We start from the raw sequence: 27,308 nt of genomic DNA, 5'->3' as shown, positions 1-27,308 counted from the left end.
TCGTGTATTAAAACCTGGAAGAATTTTCGTGATGTTAATGTTCTCCTTTCACTTATGTAACATCTAGGTAAAAGGAATCTGTTGTATGGGGAAAAATAGTGAATCATATAAAATCGATTTGCTCTTTTTGCTAAGATTGAAGAATTAAATAATCCGAGAAAGAAAACATTTTATTAAAGTTTTTTAAGTATTCCTTTGGATATATAGGATTGCGCGGATGTGCAAAAATTTGCTGTAAGTAACCGTATGCTCCCTGAATAAGGAATCCAATGTAACTTCCAATGACAGTCTCAAACTTCTCTTTTTTGAAATCCGCCGCATCGGTGTGGTGAAAATTTTCTTCTTTTGGCGCATTTTATATACTCGCCAAATCTCTTTTGCGTCGTTAACTTTGGACATATATTTTATTGCAACCCTGGACGCGTAGTAGCGAAAAGTTAGTAAAACTTCTGCTCTGAATTTATGTTGATATGCTGTTAGATCGTCATCCTGAAGTATAAGTTATAAGGCAAATGTCAAAATTAATGCATACCAATTATTGAATACTGTGCTTCTATTTTCTTACTGTGGAATACGCATTTGTGGATCTCGTGAATACAAGCGCAATTGGTGATTTTTGATGATGTGCTACTTCGTTGTCAGGAGCAACGATGTCAACACAGATACAGTCATGCTTCCTGCAGGTGACTCTATACTTTTTAACATCTGAAACGGTATATTCACATATAATTTATCCGTTTAAATTTTTGGGATTTATTTTAAAATATCTGCGTATAAAAAAAATTACTGAATTTTAAAGTAGGCCATATGTGGTGTGTATTGATTATGCTTAAATGTTGAATGAAGTCTATTACTTTAATACGCGAAATTATTATAATTATTATTAGCCCAATCTTCAGCATATTTGAAAGGCTTTCTTGCTTATGTTTTGTTATTGCAGGTCATTATCAATGCATAGGCCCAGGATGATGAGGCCTATGGCCTCAGATTTTACAGTCCCTTTAAAATGTCTTGTAATTACACAATTCTTCTATTTTAAGTAATTAAAATTTATTAGTTTTGGTCTTTGTACAGTCTGTAAAAAGGGAGTGAATAATATAGCTGGATCCATGTATCTCAGAAGGATTAATAGCAAAACTGTCTGATAAAATCTTATAGTTCAGTATAGGCACTTGATGTAGAAAGGGGTCCAAGCTTAACCTTAAGCCGCTTTTTTTAATCTGTGACAGTCCTGTGGTGCTATATGACTGAAAATTATGGAAGATGCAAAGACATTTTTTAAAGTAAAACGTGCATTGATTTTCCAAAATCATTTTAGGGGCTTTAGTAATTAGGGATGCCAGTGAAGATTAATAGCAATAAGCGTATTTAAAGATTTTCTGATTGAAAGCTAATCTGTACGTACATTTTTGTCAGTCGTATAGTCATAATAATAAATCATTATAGAAATTTTATCTTACATTTTTTATGAAATATGCAAATATGATTTAATAAAAAATTTAAACTTTTAATTCTTCATGAATTCTAATGTTGCAAATGTACCAGAGATTATTCGTAATTTGTTTAAAATGAAGTATATTTTACAGCCTATAGTTTGTTTTTATTTGTTGTACTGGAACAATTCAAGCAGAATGAATAATTTACTAATTGAAATTTTTAATTGTTTGAGAATTCATTTTTAATTGTTCTCAGAAAGTTACACTTTTTGTAAGATTATGTTCACCCCATCAAGAGTGTTAAGACTACTTTTATCAAATTTAGCAGTTTGTTTTATAAAACTACACTTAGAGGTATGTGCATATGCATATCAATATTTTCAGAAATAAATCTCAAGAGTTACTTTCCTGGAATGTCCTTTATAAGTTTAAAAGAGCAACAGGCACGCTTTTGTGAAGAATAGAGTATTATGAAAGAGTTGCTAGATTCTACAGATATATAAGATTGTCTATATCTGGTTGCTATCTGTATTACTGCTGTCCCTTCTTATCTCCATTTGCTATCCACATTGTTAAACCTTTGTGATGAAATTAGACAAATATAACTTTTTCTTTACATCACTGTTTTCGAGATCACTGTAAGAAATGTAGTATTGATATCAGGTTTCTATATTGACTTTTACAAAAGCAAATTTTCTAAATCTTATTTATTTTATCAACATCATGAAATAAATTTAGCTTTTGAGGCTTTTTTTTGCACTAAAATCATTGATATGAAGAAAAAACCAATTGTTCTCCTTTAATAAGTTCTCTCAAAAAACAATTTTTGTTTATTTAAATCTGGAAATAATTACAACCCTTCAGTTTCCAGAATTTTTTAGTTTTGTAACAATACTGATAATACAATCAAATTATAAGTACTGTTTACTTGTAACCTTTGAAGTTTAAAGTATTTACATGTGTAATTTATATTTATGCAAACTAATCATACTATTTGCTATCTTTGATTTTATTTATTCAATACATTCCTGAGCCCACCAGCGGCCGAGCGGTAAAGTCGCTGAACACTGGTAGTTCGGTCCGAGGTTCGAATCCCGCGAACGGGCTGGCTGCATGGGCGTTTTCGTGGTTTTCCCCATGTGTAACGTGTATACGAGCCAGTTTCCCTTAGAAAGTCCTCCACGAAGGCATCCCTCCTCTTAGGCAGATAGCCCTCGAGGCTTTGCCATAATCACGCACACAATAAATTCCTGACAATAATGGAGTGATTACTATGTTTAGTACCAACAGTTTCTATTTCTTATGCTTTGTCCTTGCTTCTACCATCCATGAGTAAAAAATTACCTCCTCTCCCCCCCCCAAAAAAAAAAGTTTAGAAAATAATAAAATGCAGCTTTTTGCAGTGTTTTAAAATTTAGAATGAAATTTAAAATAACAGCCTTTAATGGATATGGTAGGCAGTACAGGATTTATGTATAAGCTACACAAGCTATAGATGTGTAGCTTAAAATTAAAATATAGTATAACAAAAACCAAAAAAAAAAAAAAAAAAAAAAAAAAAAAAGTACTTCAAAATTTAGTACCCCTCAAAATTAAAACATAATATAAATATAGTATTAAAATATAGTACGACAGACTTATAAAGGGGCCCATATCTCAAATAGCTCTGGGCCTTATCAAATCTAAATCCAGCCCTGTGATAGGAAATTTGCATATGCAGTTAGAATACTTATTCTTTGTTCTGGAGTTAAAGCGCAATTAGTAGAATTGTAACCTCTCTCTGTCTATCTATATAAAGATATAAAGTAAAAAATGTAGAACCAATTTTACACAAGACCAAAAATTGAAATTTATTACTTATGAGTTTCAATGTTTGGTCTTTGTGTAAAATTGCTTCTAAATTTCTTACTTTATATCTTTACTGAGAATTTTTCAGCAGCTTAATACGCAAAAATACTAGGCATGATCATATTACGTTATTTTAAAAAGTTGTTTTTTAATTATATATATGTGATAAAACAAACTCAGCAGTAGACTAGCAGAAACTTTGATGGCATAGAAGTGTTGATCCATAATGAATAGGAAATTGGAGGCGAAGGCGGATTAAATCTTCAACTTTTTCAGTAAACATGTTGCGACCACAAAGAAGTTGGCACATTAATTTTGCCTTTTTCAAAAAACATTTTTTGATAGATATGCAGTAAGAAAAAAGATGTAGACAGAGTCCAGCTAGGCCAAAACATAGAAAGCAAGTGCGTAATGTTCAGGATGAAATCTTAATTCAGACCGAATTAGTTTTGGTTCTCAATGTATTTTGATTGGATAGTTAATATTGCTGTAAAATTACTATTGGCTGCTTGAGTTTTAGTTCCATTTACGTTACCAGAATTATGTAAGATTCATATGACATGGATTAATCTAGAAATGACGCAGAGAGAGAGAGGTTACTATTTTTAGAATTGAGAAGGGAAATTTACTTTGCTAATTTAATCTTTTACATATTCTTTATTTTTTGTACACACACGGGAGAACACATTAATTGTGTCTTACTGTGCAAGTACAGATATCATACAAAGTTTGAGCATCCCTGCAAAACTGTAAGAAGTGGATAGAAATCTTTTAAGAATTAGATACTGCACTCATATTTTACTATACTATATATATACTGTACTCATTGTTTATCACTGTGCATAGAATGGTAGTAATACACTATCTTTCCTTGTTATAAGTTATGTAAAGAAATGACTGTAACTGAAATAGTAATGGGCGGAGAAGTTCTTTCTCTCTCTTTTCGTATTAAAAAAAAAAAAAAAAAAAAAAAAAAAAAAGAAGAAGAAGAAGAAGGGACTGGTAGATTGAAATCATATTTCCTTTTTACTATTCTTGCTCCAAAGTAACTAGAAATTTAAGAGAAAATGTTTCAGTCTGTAAATTATTAATCTCCTTCATTTATGGCAGCTTTTAAATTTACAACACTTATAAAGTATTTCTCCCGCCTTCTTGGCATGTCTTCGTGGTGTGGTGGTTTGCACGCTGAGCGCGTATTCCAGAGGTCCGTAGTTCTATTCCCGGCGAAAACGTTGCTAATTTTTCGATCTTTCTTGCTTTAAAAAATAACCTAACGTCTCTGCACACTCTGTCAGTTTTAGACAAGAATTTGGTAAAATTTTTTCAGAAGTTGCTTTATAGTTTACGAAAAAAATAATTCAATAAACTTTAAAAAGGCCGAATATTTCAAAACATGTCAGTTCTGATAAATATTAGCAGTACAATGAAATAAGCATTTAGTTTGACGGTGAAAATTTAATTCATTTTTACGACGTTTTAAAAAAAGTGTCAATTATTTTGAAAAACATGAATAACATAACTAAAATGAATAAATATTTATTTGACGGCAAGCGGTTCGCGTGTCTTTACACCGCCGCGCAGTTACCTCTTTTCTACTTTTGAGAAATAGGATAATCACTGCAAAAGAATACAAAATATGCAAAAGAAAATATTCTTTCTCTGCTTCTGCTTTGTACCTTTAGCTAAAACGATAACAAGAGGCTTAACGCACCTAATTACTATCTGGATCTTGCTGTGAGAATATGGGAAGAACTTCAACGCTTACAATTATTATATGGACTGTACCTTCAGAATGACGAAGGTCTTAGTATCTAGATGAGATTTATTTTCGCAGATTATACTTTCTGTGAAAATAACATTTATCATGATGCTCTAGAGAGCTGTTAAAACTTTATTTAATACGATGTGATAGCATAAAAAAAAACTTGTTTATCTCCCCCTTCCTCCGCCTGTCCTAAATGAGCATTTTGGCTATGAAATAAAATTTTTATTTGACAATCCGTTTTATTTGACAATGATGCTGCCTAGAAGATCAATGCATAATATTTTTGAAAAATACGATTTGGCCGAAAAGGATTCACACATAAATTAATATGAAAACCGAGAGACGAACTGTTTGTATGTTGTCCGGGGAGAAGTCCATAATAAAAACGGCCAGCCATGTGGTCTATGTTCATGGCTTGATCAGCAGATGGCAATTAAGAGATCCTTTTAACAACTAGATTTTTTTTTTTTTTTTGTAAAAATGTTTCAGCTTGGCTCATAATTATGCATATATATATATATATATATTGAAAAATTTAAGAATATTCGATTATAAATATCATTGGCAACAAGTACTTTATATAGCTTACCATTAAAACAAAATTGGTTTTGATTATTCCTCTTTATACCTTAACGACAGAGTTTTGTAATTTGTTAAAATTTTTAAGATGGTATTAACAAAGTATTGACTAGCAATTTCATTAGCTAATTAAAGCTAATGTTTTAACCTGATTGATTCTGATTATTTCGGGTTGAATGAGCTGTCTGCAAGGGGTGTCCTAGCCGCAGCCATTAATGAGTTTTACCGAAGTCCAATAATTAAAAAAAAAAATATTATTTGTACATGCATAACCGACATTAAAGGGGATAAGATCGGGAGTGAGGCTTTTAACCGAGAAAAAAATAAGAAAAGATGTTGCATTACTGTATGATAAATCATACACACATTAAATACAAAAGGGATAGGAAATATTTAAATAGAACTTCGTTTAAAGATTTGGCCTCCGCCAGTATTCAAATGAGTCATTTGGCTGTTCTAGTCATCTAATAGTATTCTAAACTTTTAAAGCTGTCATGATAGGGTTAAAAAGACATGCAGAAATGAAAATTTTGGATAAGTTTTCTCCTTGAAAAAGTTAATTTTATATATAATGCATCCGCAAGTTATGCCACTTAGAACATCGAAGGATAAAAATTAGCTTAAACTGTAAGCTGAGGGTAATTTTAATCGACATCTTTCGCCTGAACTATTTTACAACAAATAGCAGACGTATTTCTATTTTGGGATTTCTTCAGCAAATACTTTTAACTGCTTTTCAAAAAAATCTGATGTGGACACCACACGACTTCCTTGTACAGCCTATTAAATAGTCTTTTTAGAACATTAATCATATTAAATATTGCTAGAAATTTATTGTTAGACTAACTACATATATGAAATGTTATTATACATGTAGTTTGATTTCGTTATTAATCGAAAGTTATTTTTTTTAAATTATGAATATTTTCGTGATTTAAAAAAAAAACACTTCTGAGCAGGTTATGGCTGTCTAAGGGGAAGATGCCTTTATGGACGACTTTCTATGAGAAACTGGATCATGTCTACGTCACATGTAGGGAAAACCATGAAAACTCTCTTGCAACCAGCTCGTTCGTCTGAAATCGAACCGGGCCGAACTATCAGTACCAGAGTTACCGCTCGCGGCTTCAGGTTGGGCTGTGTATAAACGGAAGTTTAAGTATAGTGGATTTCTCAACCAGGGTAGAGTCCCTCCTCTGGTTGATTTCATAGTTTCAGAGGGGTTATGCGGTCAGCCTTTTCTTTAGCTACTAAGTATTTAGTTTTAGTTTATGAATATAAAAAAACTACTTTAAGTTTTGCTATTTATCAACATTTTTTGTACTTTTTAATTTATAAAACACACTAAAAATAATCTAAATAAATGTGTGTGTATATGTTTTTCGAGTTTTGTAAAGAAGGGAAAGGATAATCTTTTAGAAATAATGAAAGGGGTGCCGTGGGCAAAATAAAATAGGTTGAGGACCATTGATATAATGTTTGTATTCTTTTGTGAAATTTAGTGAGATATGCCATTGTGTGAGGTAAGGGGAGTCCCTTTGTGTTTTCATGCCGCGCTGTTTTCATCGGAACAGGCGAATTCCTGAAGACTTCACTTAGAGCTTTCACTTGAACACAAATGCTTGAAACTTTCATCATGTTTGCAAGTGCAATACCGGCACTTCCGAGAAGCGCTTTTATGCCTTAGAATGTAACAAAGATGTGCACAGAACTCTCTTTGTCCACTAACTGGGAAACACATTGAGTACAGAGGAGTTTCAATTACACGGATCGACTGTCTTCTTTCGGAGCCATTTAAAATTAAGCTTTAATTATTCCCATGTTCTTAATTTTTTCTTTTAAATACCGCAAAGATATAGAAAGAAAGGAAATGTAAAGCAATTTAGTAAGCTAATATATTTTTTTAAGAAGCTGTTAAAATGATTAAGATAATATTCACTTACAATAAACTTGTCATAACACATTCGTCTGATTTAATCTAATAACATGACAGTACAAATCATTAGAGTGACGTATGCTGTTTAGCAGATATGTAGTTGAAGAACATGGTTAATATGGTTATGTATGACATTAAGGCTGTTTGTTTATATTGCGAATTATTGCTTAATCGTAAGAATTGTATCTTATCAGAAAATAATAGATTAAACATTGTAATGATGTTACGTCTGTTCTCTCTGTACGCAGGGAAATAGAGTTAATAATAGTTAATAATATAATTAGTTTTAGCGATTGCATAAATAAAAATTAATACAATTATTTTGTTTTGAAACAGAAACGGATTTTTTGTTTGGAGAGTCATTAGGTTTACGAACATTTAAACGCCAGACGTTTCAATTGTCAGTCGAACGTGCTTCCAGTTGCCACATGAAGGAACAAGGTGAAGGAAGAGAAAATTCTTTATATGTTTGGGGGGGGGGAGGAAGGAGAGCAATTTCATAATTCAGTTTTCACGAAGTAAATGCCTTTTGCATTTTGTATAACAGAAATTAAAAGATATTCTTAACATGCAAAAAAACCTACGTGGAATAAACAGGAAAAACGAAACAGTTAAATTTTTTCACTTCATCATGTAAAATACGTAATCATACGAGCAAGGGATGAAAGAGAGAGAGAAAACCGAATTATCTGAATGCGATACGGTGCTGATAAGTCCGCATAGTTAGAATTTTGTTGAAGTGTGTGTTTATTGAAATTTTGTTTTTATATATATCTTATACATAGAATACATAAGTGAAAATTATCTCCTAGGAAATTTGGAAGGGAAATTTAGAGAGCAAATGTGCACTGTTTTAGTAATATCTTCGCAGCAATAGCGCAGGATTTTACTTTTTAGTCCTTTTAAATAAATTTTAAAATTCACTGATTTTAAAGTTTTACTTCTTGTTTTTCTTGATAAATATATACACCTTGTGAGTTTTCGGGTTTTGAAACTCTCTTTAAGTATCTACTGAACCCCGGAGATTCAAGTCAGAAATGAAGATTAACGAGCACTTGCTTCAGGGAGTGTTTGTCAGCCATTGTTTCTTATAGAGAATTTTTTCCTCAACACATATATGTGGTGCTAGACCAAGGGAACGAATTTTGCCTAATATTATGCAGGCTTTCCGAACGTAGAAAAAATCCTTACATGTCTTCCTGTTTTTATCCATATGTCTCCAGTAAACATTTTATTACTTTAATGGTTGCCTTTGATTGATGATTTTTGACGTTAAAAATAATTAAGCCTTTTTAATTTTGTATGTTGCCAGGATATCTATCACGGATGCGGCTTCGTGAGTGATGCCATTCCATCAGACAAATGTTACATTCGTGTTAGGTAATATTTTAAACTTAGCTTTCGATTTATTATCATATAAGGAATAAAAAGAAATCATCCTGTGCGTGTATGTAATGAAGTGATTAATGTCCAGCCCTTTGGTATTGTGGTAGCGAGCTGGCTGTCAGAGCCTTAAGCTTGGGTTCGAATTCCGGAGAAGATATCGTTATTTGTAAATGCATGATACTTTCACGGCATGGGGGCACTTTAAACACTGTCTAGTTGAAGTTTCTCTCGAAAAGTGAATGGTAGGAGAAGAGAGATGTGGGGGTCTCTGTTAAAATTGACGCGAATAAAAATCTATCGGTAGGGTTCAACACCTGACATGTTAAAATACCATTTGACAGACCGCCCTGTCATCGATGCAGAAGCATGTCTAGCTACCAAGTAGAACATCTTAGGTTGGTTTTTAGCGAGGAACAAAGAATTGATTTTTCATGTTCTCAGTGCCCCCCCGCCCCCAAAAAATACATAGTCTCTACAATGTGCAGATGCTAGAAAACTGAGAGTTTAATTTTATCTTGATAATTTAAAGCTTGATTTTTAGCAACGTATATATAATTGATGTATAGGTTAAAAATTTATAATATATCTAGTGGATAATTTTTATGAACATATGCAACATTATTGTAATTAATAAAAGTTGTTTGTAACGTTATGCACCACAGAGCTTAGTACTACTGAATGGTTTGGTTTTGTTATTGTAACCCTGGTTTTTACGATTTATATTAATTAACGTTAAGCTTTCACTGCAAAACTTCCCTTTCTAAAACATTGAATGAACTAACAATAAATGCGGAAAAATGGATAACGCGAGAAAAATATGTTACTTGCGCTTTGATATTATGACTTATTAATCATCCACTTACAATCGATCAGATTTTAAGAAAAATGTATTCGAAAACATTTACCTTGAGAAACGGATTCAAAAAAATTACAGTTACCTTATTTTTATAGTCTTCATTTGTTGTCCATATGATTAAACTACGTTACGCAGCGGCACATACCAAAGCGAATAATTTTAAAATGCTCTTGTTTTTGAATTTTGATTAATTATTTTTTATTTATATTTTTATATGTGCTCCTGCCACGTTTAACTTTATTTTGACGCCGGCAAAGTGAAATTAAACAGAGTAATCTGTCTTCTGCTAAAATATACATTCGTGGTGTTTAGGCTTGTGGTCAGCTGTATTTCCTTCAGTGACCGACTACAGTGTTAAATCGGCTAATGCCATACTGCCTTAAAAAGTAATGTCATCTTAGCTTTGCGAAGTATTTATTTCTATTTATTAAATACATGGAATCCGTTTCGTAACGTGTTTGAATTATTAACACCTTAGAGGATGTTGTCGATTCATGCAAAGCTTTTGTTTGCGACAAATAAAGATCAAAAGTAGTAGTTCTACGGAAGGCTAGAAGTCTTCATTTGTTGTCCATATGATTAAACTACGTTACGCAGCGGCACATACCAAAGCGAATAATTTTAAAAGACTGTTCAAAATTTAATCATTAATAATTTTAAAAACTTATTCTTCTAAAGACCGTTTAACTGTAGTTATAAATATAAGACATTTCAATAGGGCTTAAATTCAGCCGGAGCCTGGCTCCTGTACGTCTTAGTTTTTCGCCTAGCAACAGCCCCAAATAAGATGTGCTTAAACAGTTTCATTAGTTATTAAAGTATTTGTCATTAATTTAACTTAATTTATTAAATTTTTATTTATTTCTTTATATTTTATTTAACTTTAATTATCCATTATTGTATTAATTATTCTGTTCACCTGTTTTGACGACCTTCCATAATGCTCCAACACTTAATCTTTAAAAATTAAACTCTGCATTTCAAACGTCGTATGATAGGTTAATAGCAAAATTTCTAGTCATATACAGGTCTTATATATATTATCGTTTACATCGAAAATCAAAGCTAATGGTAATGGTAAAATTTGTAATAACATAGATTCTTCTTCTTTTTCATCCGGTAATATACTTCTTTCAGTATTTTGATTTTATATTGATGCCATTTTGCGTTCAGAAAAGAAAGGCAAAAACAAGTGAGTGAAGAAATAGAAGAGCCTTTTCCTCTTCCATTTTGTTAACAGTAAGTTTTAGTAAATGGCAGCAGTAGTTGTTATTCATGTGACTGTAAAATTCTGACGAATGTTTTATGTTCGAAAGTTTTCAGTTTCCGCTTGGTTGTTACGTTACAGTCAGTGCGCAACCATAGTATTAGTTACTTCCGCTGTCTGGTCATATTCCCATTTACCAAAGATTATGCAACATCAGGTATCAAAAAGGTTTTCAACTTTCGAGGTAAAATATCGATTTAAAAATTGAACGATTCAAAATCAATAATTATAAAATTAGACAGGAAAAAAGGGGAGAAAAACGAAAAAAGTAGGAAAACAATTTTATACTGACATAATATTTTATGTATGAATTTGAATTTTACGAAAATTTTTGTCTAATATTATATTTTACATTCATGCGTATCTCTTCCATACGTTTAACAATTTCTTAATAGTTTATATCTTCATTTAATTTTTTAATAATATATTTGACACAGCAAAAAGATATACATTTTTTATATGATTGATATATAACAAAAAAGTATATTTTCAGTCAATTATTAAAAAAATTAATAAATAAAATTAATTATTAAATAAAGGTTAAATGCGAAATTTCATAGAGATATGAATGTGTTGCGCTGATTATTTGTTTTTAAACAGGAAAATTCTTTAATCACTGATGACTTCAGTTGCGATATGATCTTACTCAATATCGTATGATTCATGACTGCCATAATAAGAATTCGCTACAGAGGATGCAAAACCAACCAAGCGGTATCCTGTTGTAGTTTTTGTGGGGTATAACCAACAAGAGTTTACACTTCAAAGAAAGTAGGCGTAACCCATATCGTGGGCAGTCGCAGATTGCCATCTGGTGTAACAATCTGGTAGATCTTTTAGGTATACTGATGAAAATTATATAGCTGCAAGTAGCTATGGAAAGTGATGGCTGTGCCCGAGTTAGTCTAGGGAACAAGGTCAGACCTAAAACAAGAAGCTTTTATGCTGTTTGATAGATCTTTGATCCTTTTGACTGGTATTTCCTTCCCAGCTTTCTTGAAAAGGCTGTTGTTTAAAAAATTGGCAATGTGCCCGTTATGTTAGTCGGTAAACCATTCTTTTCAGTGCTAACATTATTATTTAATTGTTTATTTCATTTTTAAAATTCTTTTTGTAGTACTAATACTTTTGATACTTTCACATAATGTTGTCGGATAGAAATTGGCAGACGACCCGTTTTTTGGTTTGCTTATTCTTATTTTTGGTTCTTTTGGTACAGAAATTTGTGTAATGATCTACGAGAGAAAGAAGTTTGAGTGATCGAATATTTATTTAAGAATTCCCGTAATTACATATGTTTCATGTGGGGGGGGGAGAGAAGTTGCAGATAGAAAATAGTCCAAGGTCTTATCGCGAAATGGTATTTGATAAGCTATTGACGTCGTTAATAGTGATTTGGTGTACATGTTTCCAAAACTTGTGCGCTTTGTTATCGGTTAAAGTTTAAAAAAAAAAAAAAAAAAAAAAATGAACTAACAGAAGTAAATGAAGTAAAGAGTTTTTTCAGAAGCTAAATTTCAGAAATTGTCTTTTATGTAAATAAATCATTTGCACCAATCATAAAGAAAATTATTTACATGAGCTATTTTTTTAATAGCGTGCCTTTAAAAGTTATTCTGGTGTGACCTGGACGATATTTACACATTTCCGCCAATTTCGATCCTGTGAGTGAGCATGGCACTGATTACTCATATGGGGAAACCTTTCTATGTGACAATAACTTAAAAAAAAAAAAAAAAAAAAAAAAGAGGGTTAAAGACGTTTTTCCCATTTCTCTGGTATTTTATATTTGTTATTTAGTTTCAAATCAGAATTTTATTGTAGAAACTTTAACAGACCGATTTTTTTTTTTTAAACTTTCGAAACATAGTTAGCTCTATTCCCTCTCCCCTAAAATTTTTAAACAATTATGTGACGTCATGATGTTAAATTTAGCTTAAAGCATATGCCATTCACTCAGCTTTGTAAGTTTTATTGGTTGACCGAAACGTTTCTTTATTTTACCTTTCAAATTATAAACTGTCCAACGAGCGATTTGAAAAGAATAATGCATTTAATAATAATTTAAAGCTTTACTATTAATAATTATCTAAGTGATATAATTTAAAATACATTTAATTTATAATATCTCTAATTCATTATTATGAATATTTGCAACGCTGCTGTAATGAAAAAAATGTTTGTAGCACTGCTCTAATGAATAAAAAAAGATTTTCGTAATACAATATATAAACTACCTATATAAACTATTGTTTTTTTTTATTATTATTAATATATATTTTTAACTTTGGTAGAAAAAAGCCGATATCTAAAATGACCAAATTTGAAATTTTTTTCTTGTGATATTATAAATTCCGTCTGTGGAAAAGGTCCCGAATTCTTGAGCGGTTACATTATAACGTAATTTTTAGTGGATCATTATGACAGTGCATTGAAAAAAGAGGTCAGTCATATTAATACTTTAATAAGCACTTAAAATAAAGTATATGCCTTTTCAAATATAGGAAAGGAATTAACCTATCAAGAAATATTTCTTTGAATTATACACGTATGATTCAAAATAGGTACTGGAGCTAAAGAAACTTCATTCCAAAACTTCATTTAAAAAAAAAAAAAAAAAAAAAAAAAAAAAAGAGCCATTTGTTTCTTTTTTCTGCTTGGGTACAGACTCGAGATTGTTTTCGCTGCATAATTTATTTGTGACTCTTTTAGTTTTGTTCCTCAGAAGTTAGAAAATCCATTCCTCACACTGATGTTCTGTTGTAATGGAAACTTGTGCGGTAACTTATTTTTTTAAAAAAGTTTTGGTATAGCTTTCGCAAAAACAAGATGAGAAACTCATTTCGGACACTCATTCTCTTACCTGTACACTATCTCTCTGCACCAAAACTAAAACTTAATGATGATGATATAATTTTGTAACAATGTATACATTGCAGTTGTCAGTATGTGTTTCCCCCCCCCAACTGCTGATTTCTGTGCTTGAATGCCATTTTCAAAATGATAAAAGATAGTGGTGCTAAAAAAATCCACACAGTAAATCCTCTTCCCTTTAAATCTCATCATAATTACTGAATTTAGTTTTTAACATGAAATTCTTATTTGCTGTCCAAATATTATATTTTTAGCGAAAAACTTTTATCACCTAATGAATGTTGTACTCTTTTGTTTTCCACCTAAAAAAATCTCAAGGTTTTAGCTAAGGAATGATATTTGAGGGGTTATGACTTCAATTGCGATTTGTTATGGATGTTTCCCATAATTTCTCTGCTGTACTTAGCTCAAACATTAAACTTTTTTTTTTTTTTTTTTGGTGAGTGTATAGCTTTTGCCGAAGTAAATAAAAGGAAAGAGACTGTTTTGAAGATTTTCTGTAGGCGTGGTTCATTGTGTTTTATCCCAACGTATGTAAACAACGTATGTTACATAATTTGCTATTTTACGAATTGTATTTCTGTAATTCAGGCTAATGGGATGGCTGCATGAGCATTTTCGTGCGTTTTCCCAGGTATACGTGAATACAAACTAATTCCTGTTAAAAAAAATCTTCACGAAGTCTCCTTCATTTTTGATAGCCTAATTCTAATCTAGGAATACATTTCATAATCTTAGATCTAGTGCCATATTTGTTATCCACCTCCTCTGCAAAATAACCCCAGTCTAAAATCTTTTTAACGCCTCGAATTAGCTCTTCTGCTGCAAATTAAGGTCAGAAGTCTGATCAACGATTCTTTTGATTATTTTCCGTTGTATATGTGCTACGTTAATCACTAGTGTTAGAAAGTGAATCAGAAGTCATTTGATCTCTACTTCATTACAGCGTTTATCAACCAATTTATACCATTAGTGTACCATAAATAACTGTCCAGTGCCGTGCAATGTATGGATTGTAAGCAACTTAAATTCTTGGGGACACTATCGTTTGCATCCAAAACTAAATCTAAATTTAGTTACGAAATTTTTCGAGAAATATACAGATTGCAGTTCTTTCTTTACGTAACTTTTCTCTTTAAAGCTTTATTCAGATGCTATTCTTTTTCAACGGAAGTCTTTTTGTTTTAATACATTTTTCTATTTATGCCATTTAACTTTTGAAGAGAAAGGGGAAAAAAAAAAGTTCTCTCTCTCTTTTTTTTAAATTGAATTTTAGTTTTACAATGAAGATTTGATTTTATGTCATTCCAAGTATGTAGATGGTGCTAATTATTGCAAAAGTATCGTCTGTTAGATTGCAAAGATGACAAAAGTTTTCGGACTGCAAGTATTTTTTTTTTTTTTTTTTTTTTCAGTATTTAATACTGACGTTTATTATTCATTTTTAGTTACTCCGACTGTTTAAGAACTGGTATTTACCAGTGCTGGGTAAGACCTAATTCACAAATTGTTTTTAACTGTCTGCTTAAAAAAATGTTTGCAAGTTACTTTTTAACATAAATAATTTTGTATAATATAACTGCCATGATATTACCAGTCTTTATGGCCCAAAAGGAATTATTAGTCTCGAAATGGGATTTTGCATCGAATCGCTATAAATGCGTCTTCTCACTTTTCATTCGAATCTGTTGCCATTCGGCAAAATGTTAGATATTTATCTTTAAGTTGAATCTGTCTGTGGATTAACAAACCAAACTTTTTGAAAGCAGATGCAGTTCTTAAGAATATTCGTTTAAAACTTTTGAATCGGATTCATAATCTGTCTAAATAAAAACATTCAGTATTTTCATAGAATGACAGTATATACATATATATATATATATGTATTTTTTATTATTTAGTTCAGATTTTTTAAAACTTTAATGAATTTTTGTTTAACAAACTTAACGATTTGAAAACGATCTGTGGCAGCACTGTATGGAATAAAACATTTTTCTCGAGCCCACGAGACTGTCTATCGGAAATTCAAAAGATATGTTGTTTTGCTGCTGGATTGAATTTTATGTAGCGTTAAGTTCGATGAAAGTGATATATAAAGTTAACACACAAAACATTAATAATAAGAACACAGAAAAAGTTTTGTCAGCTATTCTACCAAGAATATTTAACACTGATGTGATAAACTAAGAAAGGACTGAAAAAAATGATGAACTGAGAAAAGACTGGGGGGGGAGTAGAAAAAATGTATATCATTGAGAGCACTTAGTATTGCATGGGGAACTCTAAACATACGCTACTAACTATGCCGCTTTGAAAATTTTTGTGATTTTGTTCTTGGATTATATTGCTTAAGGGCAAAGAAAACGATGCTTAATAATAAAGGCAAAACGGCACCCCCCCCCAAAAAAAAAAAAAAAAAAAAGCTTACCAGGAGTGAGTGCTACAGCAGACTGGCAGATTGCGATCTCAGCGAGAGGGGGGAGGGGAGATTGACATATCCTTTTGGGCTACCGTAAAAATCTCAATCCTTTCAGTTTTTTTCGAGGGGGAGGTTATGTGTGTGTATGTGCTTAGTTTTTATTAAGAAAACTTTAAAAACTGTGCCGCAGAATTTGTAACTGGATGATTTAATTCGGCCCATCCGAGTAGTCAGATTCTAACAAGCAGTGGTACGAGCACCCCTTGCTAATGGGTAGGCTTGCTATGCGAACCTGGATCTACACGTTTGACCTCCAACATTCAAGTCACCCGACAACGTGCAAGCTGCTTGAGATCTCCTCATTAAGAAGTCAGGGATGGCATTCGAAGGAGAAAATTATATGTTGCAAGTTTTCATTGGAACATTGCTAAATGTTATATACTTGTAAAGAAGTGTTGAGCAATTTTATGCTGTATCATAAAAAAGCTAGTCCATTAAGTTTGTGATCTCTTTTATCTGAATGTTTTAGATCATATTATTACAGGAGTTTAAGTGAAATTTTGAATTTTAAGTGAAATATTTTTGTGATTTTCGTAAATTGTGAGATATAAACGACATTATAAGTGATATTGTTGGAGTGGCTTTAGATCTCCTCTCCCCTTTTTTGGAACTTCGTTCATGTTATAAATGTATCTAAAAGTGATCAGATTATTGATTCAGTGAGTAATTAATAGAACTAAAAAAATCAGAAACTTGCACAGCTAATTTATTTCTTCAATGAAGGTAGAAATCAGTATGCGGTTAAAGGCTTGTGATTGATAAATCTATAATCACATTGCGCAGTTGAGTATAGTAATACATTGTGTGAGCTTTGTTTATTTGATTATGGCAGAACATCCGGGTCTTCTCCGGGATTCGAGCCCCGGCCCTTCAGCACAGCGGTCAGCAACGCTAACCACTATAACCAGGCACACGAGAGATATCTGCCTGACGGGAAGGATGCCTTCGTGGAGGACGTTCTAAGAGAAACTGGCTCGTATACATGTTACACATAGCGAAAAGCACGAAAACGCCCACGCAGATAGCCCGTTCGCCACGATTCGAACCCCGGACCGATTTACCAGTGTTCAGCGACTTGATCAGTGATTGTCGCTCGGTTTCTGGTGGGCTACATTGTGTGAGAAGTAAAGAAATGTAACAGATTCATTTTTGGTCGGTGCGTAAACGATAATATCTCGGTTCCAATATTTGTAGAAGTTACCATGTAATCATATGTCATCAAAAGTTAAATAAAATCCAAACTATTACACGTATGGTGTTTAAATCGCTCAATATGTTTAGCAGTGCGTGATTTTAACATTCAAGAGCTTTTAATATTAGGATGTTTTTTGAGACGAATTCGTCAGTTATGCATGTGGCAACAAAACATTTTACGTTTGTAAAGACATAGTTTTTCATACACGTCCAATTTTTTTTATTAATATTAAGTCATATTCTAATTTTTTTTTCAAAATTCACTTTTGGAATTGATTTTTTATTTCTGCATGGTGCTACTGGACATTGAATGAGGTTTTTATCTTTAGTTCTGAAATTCTAGCTGACAGTTTCCACAGATTTATAACATCCGTGCAATGGTATCAAGAGCATTTGCGACGCTTATCGGAGATTTCGATGTGTGACTTGGACGATAGCGGTATTTTACGGGATTATGGCTGTCAGTAAAGCTGTTCAAAATTAGAAAAGAGTGAGAACATACGTCACAAGCTGCCCCGTTTATGAAAATATGTGCTTTTAACGTAGACCTTTTTGTAGTAGAATATCAATAACAATAGGAGGAAATAAAGAACTCATATTTGGAACAAAACTTAGTTTGTTAAAATTCAATTATGGAAATGGAGTTTCTTACGTACTTTAACGGTCGGCGTGTTGTTTATGTAAATGGCCCTGTGTGGACATCCTGTTTTCACCACATCCTCTCAACTAATATCCTTTATCTCTTTTTTGTAGGAGTTCACTTGCTTCTTTTCACATTTCATTGTATGTTCCTGTATTGTTGATATAATTGCTTTATTACAGCCATTCCTCTTTTACTGAATTGAGGATAAGCGCTTCTTTATCCTGTAAATATTTTTGTTTTGTACGCTGTCCACGGATTCGAGCTTTACCAGGCTGTCTGACGTCACTGACGTTATTGGTGGCATTTTTGTAGAGTTCCACCAGTTATAAAGAGATATTTGACTTGATGGAAATTTATTTCATGTCCTGAATTGTTATGTTGTAACAAAGAACTTTGTAGAACTTCTACAACTTATCTTCCTCTGCCATCTCGCTATTATTTTGAAAAGTAACTGAGAATAGTGTCCATTAAGAACTTGAACATTGGTTTCAGTTTATGATACCTGTTGCATTGCATCCTTGCTACTTGTTGAAAAGGTTATAGAAGGGACTTTCATTGTTTTAGTGTCAGTGTCAAGTACACTTTTTTAAAAGTCGGAAGCCTGTGTAATTTGGAGTCTCTCGAATTGCTTTAGGACGTCATGTTACGTTATATTATCGTGCCGCTTATTATCTTCGTGGTATTTGTTGCCTTTGTACGAGGCATAAGATTTTATCTTCCATTCGGCCTTGTAAAGACCAGTTTCCTTAGCGTTGCCATCTGACTTAATATCTTCATCTTTCAAATCATAATTGCTTAACCAGCTGAACGAATTTATGAATAATTTTTAAAATTTTTATTTGTTTAATATTATATCTAATTTACGTAACTTAAAAAACATATTTGATTTATAATGTATCAGTTTTCTTATTAATATTTTTAGCATTATTGTTATTAATAAAATATATTTTTAGCATTATATATTGCATACCATTGGAAAGAACCATTTGGTGCCTTTGTGTTTTAAATTTAAATAGTAGTTTATTTAACCAATCGAGAAGTGTACGGATCTGTTCTATATATATATCGTGTCCACAAAAGTCCTGATTCGACGTTTATTTTAGCAACCGTTGATAGTTGGCATATGCTTCCATTAGCAGAAAAGTTTTAAATGACACAGAGAGTCATTTTCAAGTTATAAATTTAAAAAAATAATAATCTTGTGTAAAATATGAAATTTAACTAAGTATACTTTCCTCCGATCCGTATACTTATATTTAGGAAAGTTTTATACTCGTTATAAAAATAAAACACAAGTTTTGACTCCCGTACGACAAAAATTATTGACCGAGGTATTTAATGTCAAAATTTGATGCCATTTTGAATTTGTATTGAGGTTTTGGTATCCTCCTTAAATGACGTTTAGTGATATTCTTTTGTGATAATTTTGTTTAGATTCAGTTTGCCGAAAGGAAATTCACGCGAGTAATTAAAAATTTTTTAGAGTCTAAAAATACGTTTGGTAAACGTAAAAAAATTCTTTGAATTGAAATATTTTTCATTTTTAATTGGTGCAAATAATATTGTAAGTTGGCTATGCGCCGATACTAAAGCTTTCCAATGTTTTATAGAACACGAATTTTATAAGATTCTGTGGATAAAAATCTGGGTTTTGCGGAAGGAGGGATTGATCAATATTTTTGCAATACTCTACATAGAAATGACCATCACGTAATATCATACAGAAAGCTTTTTCAAAGTGATATTTTAAGTCTAGTTACTTACAGTTGCAAACATTTCGCTCGTTAGTTTGTGTACGGCCCTTGAATATGATTCCCGAATTTAATATCAACTATCTTGGTAAATTTTGATCGTCCGGAAGTTAAACTTGTGTTTTATTTTTTATAACGAGTACAAAGTGTAGTAATCGAGGAACGTGCAGGAAGTTATTAAATTTTGTATTTTATACGAAATTAATTTTTTTAATTTAAAAATAAGAAAATACGAACCTTTGCGCCATTTAAAACGTTTTCGTAAATAGAGGTGTGTCTACGACCAATGTTTTCGAAAATAAGGCCTGGGTAAGGACATTTATTTATTTGTGATGTAATTTACTCGGTGTAATTCATGATACATCTATTTATCTGATTTATAATACGTATTACTGATAATTTTTATGAACATTTTATCCGTGACTGTAATTAATAAAATATGTTTTTAACGCTGTATATTGCATACCTCGGTGCAGAATAATCCTTTGCACTCCGTCCTAAGAGTTAAGTTTTCCCGTCTGACTGTAACTTTACACCATGAGTCTGGTGTTCCTTTTATGTATGTATATTATCCGCTTCAGGGTTCACTCAGTTTTATCACACCTACAAGTTTTGACGCATTAGCGGAACACTCCACCTGTCTATCTGGAGTGGGGGCACTTGAGCTTTGACGCAAGCGCGCCCCCTCCATTTACACTTCCCTATTCCTTTACCGAACTTTTATTAACTTTCCTTCTTTTTGAGAACGGGTTTCCACTTCATTGTCATGATCCTCAAGAGACTTTTCGTTCGTTGATACTTTTGAATTGATTAGCCTTAGTATTATGAGAAAAACTTATAGTTTTATAACAGAGAACTCAAAATTATCCGAAGTATTATGTCGATGGATGAATGCTGTTTGAAGTCGTATAAAACGGAATAAAAATTAAAGGATTGAAAATAATGGATAAAGTTTCTTCAGTTTATATGGTAACGTATGATTTCTGAGTCTCTTTTCGTAGCTCGAGCAAAAGCAAATTATGAGCAGTTGTATTATTGTATTTACTTTCAAGGGAAAAGCTTTATCCCGCATGAGTTAAAAAACCTTAAATAGTAACATAAACAAATTGTTCTCTGGTGCATTTAAGCATTTTACCAAATGTCAGACGTATCAATAATCAGTTTCTTACATCACATCATAACACACTACCATGGCCATTATCCGCGCATCTTCGATTTTGCAGATTGTGCGAATTGTTTCTTCTCATTACAAGATGTCCTACGAACAGCCAAGACACCTGAAGATCGCTGAATAATAATAATTCGACGCGAATTCGAACCCAGGTGAACATGCTGGCTGCGCAGTTGCTTTTCGTGGTTTTCCCCATATATAACATGAACTCGAGCCCTTAGAAGGGTCCTCCACGAATCCTTCCTCTTAGACAGAAATAGTTCATGTATTAGTTTTTATAGATAATTTAAGATACTTTTCATCAAATTTTATGATTTTTTTTAAATTTAAAATCGAAATTTTTTGTGCAAAGGTTTTTTTCTATCATAACCGTCCTGTTATGCAACCGAATGTCACTGGGGGCTATGTCTTTCCGTAGTTCAACGGACATAATCCGTAGGACATAATCTATCAATGAACTTGTACCTATATATCATCTCGGGGGCAGATTTCACAGCCCACTATTTTTGTATGTAAATATGGCGCAATAAAAAAGTGTACATTTCAAAATAAACATATATACTTTGAATTAAATAAAAGAAATCATTAAACAAAATTAGAAATGACTTTCTTTAGAATTGATTCAGTTCTAGTTCAGCTTCAGATAAGTGAAGCTTAAATAAATGCTAATATTCATTTGTGTGCGCATCCGTGAAAAGGGTTTGGACTGTAACTCACCTGCACGTATTTCTTCATTTTCAGCTAAAACATCCAAGATGCTGTGAGGTCTGATTACTCGAGAATGAGTCCAGGTCCCACGCCGACTCCCTCGGGCCCTCTCAGGACCCCCCAGGGTAAATGCCTCACCGTAGGGGGTCGGGCCGATGGTGGATTTCTACAATATTCTCAACTATTAAATCCTCGCAACAGCATGTCTATTACGAACACTAAGGGCTTGCTGAATATGCCTGGCCAGAATAACTGCTTCCTCAACAGCGCCGTCCAGGTATGGTTTATATTTATTTATTTTTATTTATTTATTATTATTTTTGCTAACAATGGTTTGCCGTTTGCCACGGTATGAAATGAAAGTAATTTTCTGTCTGCCAAAGCCGACATTTTAGTATAATTGAATTTTGTTGTATGCCTTTTAATAATGCTGCTTTTTGCGACTGGAAAATATTTACTCATCTATGTGTCTTTTTTTGTGCATGTTATCTCACGAAAAAACCCCAAAACAACTTGCTGTCTTATGTCGTAATTCTTGTTCTATCATAATCCGTTTCATGTTGTGCTTATTCTTCTTAAATATGTGTTTTGCCATACTCTTATTTCCGTTTCGTTTTGAATGCATATTACTGTGTGTGTCTCATGACACTCTAATCAGAGAGATAAAAATTGTCTGTGCTACATGATTGAGACCTTAATTCACTAGCTGGTAGTTTACAGAAGTCAGTAGTATAGGCATACCCACTTTGCGAATTCTTTGTTTACAAAATTTAGAGTTAGAAAGTTATTATGTTTCGGGGGGGGGGAAAAAATAAGAATATTTGGGGGTGGGCGGAGAAACAAAAAGTGTTCAAATTCTTTTAATTTTTCACATTTTCATTTCATTAATGATTTGGAATTGTATTGTTGCAGTCTCCAAGGCAAAATTTGATTATAATTATTGTGCTTTGGGAAGGAATTACTCCTTGGAAAAAATTCGTGTAAAGGAAATATTCCTGTATATATAGTGATAAACTTCTAACGAGCATCATTAATTGTATTCATATTAGATTAATACTATGTTGAGAGAACCACTTGTAGCTGTATTTATATCACATTACTTTAGTAATACTTGTAAGCTTTCTTAGATTATCTGTTTTAAGGGAAGTACTCGAAATTGTAATCATACTTCCGTTTGCCTATTTTTGAAAATGATGAGAAGATAATACTTGATAATGCAAAATGTATGCACTTGCATTTTAATAAGTTACTGCCATTCTTCTTCAGCTTTATTTTGTTTTGTTAGAAACTAATAGGTAATAGTGTAGACGTTTTTGTTAAATTATGAAAACAATAAAATCTTAATTATTATTATTAATTAACATTAAGATATTTGAATGAATGTGGAAGGCTTCAAAGGGATCTAGATTTTCTAAGTGCTATTAAGATTATTTTAAAAAGATTAAAATTTTCTAAAAGGCTGATTTAGGTACCGAACCCAGAATGATAAGCGTTTGAAGACGTCCTGTTTTTTCCATTACTGACATACGAATTGTGGTGACATCTGAAAATTCTTATCGTTTTAGATATGTGTTAAATCATATTGGCAATATAAAGTTTAGGTAGAGCTAAAAACCTGATGTAAGGTCCTCAAAAACAGATTAATGAGTTCAGTTAAGAAGAGATTAAAGTAACATGTGAGATGAAGTAAAAAAAAAGAAAAATACTAGCAATTTTTTATCTAATAGTAAGCAAAGATGTATTTGGAGGGGGCATAGGAATCTAGTAACAGAAAAGTTTAAGCTCGAAAACAAGTTTTAAATGATCAAAAGTAGTTTTGTTTAAAAGCTGTTTTTTTATCCTTTGCAATTTTTTTTTTTTTTTTTTTAATTTTCCCGGTCTTTGACTTCACTATTTTCTTTACTTCTGTTGTAGCCATTACTTCGTTTACCCATGATCGTACTACTCAAAAATTCTCTGATCGTAGTTTCGTATATTTTTTTACGAATGAAAAGATAAGAGCATCTCGTTTGTTTCTGATTTCTTTGCATTCTCCGTGTACGTTCACAGTGTTTAACCCCTGCCATGTAGTAATGGCGGTGGGAAGGGGGAGAACTGACTCGAAGGTTATTTTTTTTTTAAAGGTCAGGTGTGTAGTTTATGTATTATTCAATAAATGCGTTCTCAGTGCCATATAACCTCCTGCTTTAAAAGATTTGTTGGAAGTTTTTTACATCACGTGATAATCAAGAACATATTTCAGGTGCGGTGCATGCAAATGAAATATAGTGTTTTCTCTTTCTTCTGCATATTTTTATCAGGTTGCCGTGTTCAGCTTTTTAATATCAATCTGGAGAAACCTGGCCTTTTCCAGATTGATTAATGTACTGCTTATCAAAGAATATATTGGACTTTACTAGGCTGCTAATTTTTTCTTCAGATTATGTGCGCAAAATTCCATTGATGTAAACTTTAATAAAAATAAAAAAAAAAAAAAAATAATAAAAAAAAAAAAAATAACAGTTTGGTCAGTTAATTAATGAAAATACAGTAGTGCACTGATAATCTTTGATTTAAATTCTTAGGGACTAGAAAAAATTTGGTGATTTCGGATAAGAGATTTTTTTCTGGTTAATTGAATATATATTTCTAGAGCTTACTTGTTCACCTTTTATGATGCCATCTGTAGAAATTGCAGTATGCGAAATCTGCCGGTCGTATTTTATCCTCCTTGATTAAATAAATATCGAAAATCATATACATTATTTAAAATTAAAATACAATATATATATCTATATAATACAAAAAATACAAAATGTTTGTTTATATAACATGATTTATATTTCAGAAAAATAAAATTATATAACATTTTAAAATTACCTTATTTATTATGAAATGGAAGTTAAACGAATTTTTCATATGATGGCAAATAACTTCGAATGCCTACGTGAGTACAAGACTGTCGCTGTAATTAAAAAAATTCTCAGTGTAGACAAAGAAGCTTCAGAACATTGTACACTGACATAGATGAACATTTCTCACCAAATCTTATGAAGAACTGCAATCCCTCATCAGTTCTCTTCCAACTTTCTTACTCTGCAGTTCGTCTTTATCTTCATCCTCCTTCTCCTCCTCCTCATCATCTTGTCTTTTCCACGTACATGTCCAGTTATTTCGTCGTCATCTTGCAAGTGAGACAGGAAAAGAATTGACTACATCTATCCAATCCTTGATCTCCTCTTCATTAAACGCTAATCTTCTCCAAACATCTAAATAAACCCAAAATGTCAGATACAAGCCCTAGGCCTGTTTTAAAATCAAAAAGTTGTTGTCATTTGACGCGTCTTCTTGAACATGATCACAGGTCACAACTTCACCAGCAGCGACGTAAAGTACAGATATAAAGTCTTTACATCTTTTGAGGCAAGCGTCAAAGCAGTTGCATCTTTCAGTCTGAATTATTTTTTAGAAGTCAGGCTTACCAGCGGCCGAGCGTTAAAGTCACTAACACTGGTAGTTCAATCTGGGGTTCGAATCTCGGTGAGAGGGCTGGCTGCATGGGCGTTTTCGTGGTTTTTCGTATGTGTGACGCGTATACGAGCCAGTTTTCCTTGCGAAGTCCTCCACGAGTTCCTGCTCCCAGGCAGATAGCTCTCTAGTGTGCCGTCAAATGAACAAGACCGAACAAACGTTTCTGAAAGTCATGAACAACATTCTCAAGCGGCACGTAAAAAGGGGTACGTAATTCATCTTTGTATTGGACAATTCATTGGCTGCAGAAAGCTTGTTACATTGAGTGGCAGAAATATAGTATAGATGTTGTCAATGTGTTAGTCTCCGGATTTTATTTTTTTATCTCATAAGTCTAAATTTAAATTTACACTTTGGAAAAGTGTCTTTATTTTGATGTCGCCGGTTACAAGGGATTTTACCATACTTAAAATCATCATTTAAAGGGATTTTCTGAAGGAATGACGAAAACATTTTCTCTTGTCCTTTGTCAATAGCAGTATTTGTCAATAGCATGTGAAAAGTAGGATATACAGTAGTCTTTACTGCTATTGACATCATCCTTTGTCAATAGAAGTAAAGACTATATATCCTACTTTTCACATGCTTGTGTCTTTTAGTAAATTACTCTTATTTTTCTTTACAAGGAATTCCTATTTATTCTATATTGAGTTGCTGTTTCAAACGTTGATCTGTCATAATATTTTATTTAAGTAATTTGGCATTAAGAGAGTTGTAAAGTTTAAAAGCTTCGCCAGAAGAGTTAAATGAAATCTTTAACCTGAGAGTTAAAGTTATGTATTTCCAACATGGAGCAAAATTTTTTACATGCCATAAATATCGTAACAATAAAATGTGATAACGTTCTCTCATTAATTACTCAAAAAAGACTTGAGTCACGGCTTATAGGCAGGAAATGTTGTAAACACCTTTCTTGTGTTATTTAATAGAGTAACGCAGACAGAGAATTAGATTAGACTGGACAGCGTCTCATCAGAAGTGCGTGTTATTCTTGGAAAATTTGTGAGATAAATGTATGGATTTAAGAAATATGAAATAATATTCATACATTCGATATAAATACATAAATACATTCGATTTTTTCTATTCGAATTGTCCTTGTGCATTCTTTGTGGGCCCTAAATTCTGCTGCCCGGTGCCTTCCTAAATTCTAAAAATTTTGCCGCTTGTAAATTAAAGTGCACAGTGCCTCTCCTATAGTCTATAAATTTTGCTGCACGATATTTCTCTAAATTCCAGCAATTCTGCCGCTTCTAAATTCTGTCGCTCCGTGCCGCCGCACGGGTTGCACCGGCCCTACTATTTATTAAATATCATGTTCTTTGCACTTAAACCATAAAATTCAGTTCAATAGCAATGTCGCAAAATAATTTTAAAATGAGCATATTTTTAGAATTTCCGATACACAGTTCCGCACGTTGGAGATAAAAAGGTTCCCCCCCCCCCCGTAGAATGTTGCCATTGCTCTCTTTGACATCCTTGAGTTTGTTAATCAAAAATTCGTTAAAGTTTTACAAAATATGAAATTGATAATAAAACAAATTCCAAATTTGGTCTTCCACATGCCCATATTCGTAGGAGGATTACGTCATTCAAAATTCGATGGCTCTATGTACCGTTGTTTTATCACAATGCGAGAAATATACATACATTTATGCAGATTTTTCATTATTTAATTTCTTCAAGCATAATGCAGGACTGTAACATTTGGTGGTAACAGTTTGAAAAGTGAAAAGGGCAGTTATAGTGATTCAACGCAAAATCGCAAAACGAAAACAATAGTACTTCAGGGACAAAGCCCCTTTGGACTAAAAAAAGATAATGCTAATAAAAAGAGATTTTAAAGTGCAGTTTGTTTCTAATGTTTGAAATCTGTGGAAGCAATTTGCAGTCGTTGAAATAAAC

General features: G+C 32.4%; 1 protein-coding gene across 3 annotated transcripts in view; it reads left to right on the top strand.

The window, feature by feature from the left end:
• Positions 1-27,308, top strand: part of LOC118187793 (uncharacterized) — a 200,817-nt gene that overhangs the window by 108,914 nt on the left and 64,595 nt on the right. Inside the window, exons 1-2 of one of the 3 annotated variants that reach the window (XM_035358068.2) lie at positions 426-683; positions 21,927-22,170. In XM_035358068.2, the coding sequence (XP_035213959.1) occupies positions 21,967-22,170 (204 nt within the window). In that variant the 5' untranslated portion in view covers positions 426-683; positions 21,927-21,966. Of the gene's footprint in view, positions 1-425; positions 714-21,926; positions 22,171-27,308 lie in introns of those variants that run through there. The other 2 variants (XM_035358069.2, XM_085824749.1) reach the window with 2 other exon arrangements.

Source organism: Stegodyphus dumicola, chromosome 1, assembly GCF_044657685.1.
Source record: "Stegodyphus dumicola isolate Sdum_Otavi_A_Nest chromosome 1, ASM4465768v1".
Lineage (NCBI taxonomy): Eukaryota > Metazoa > Arthropoda > Arachnida > Araneae > Eresidae > Stegodyphus > Stegodyphus dumicola.
This window is presented reverse-complemented; position numbering and strand designations above follow the sequence as displayed.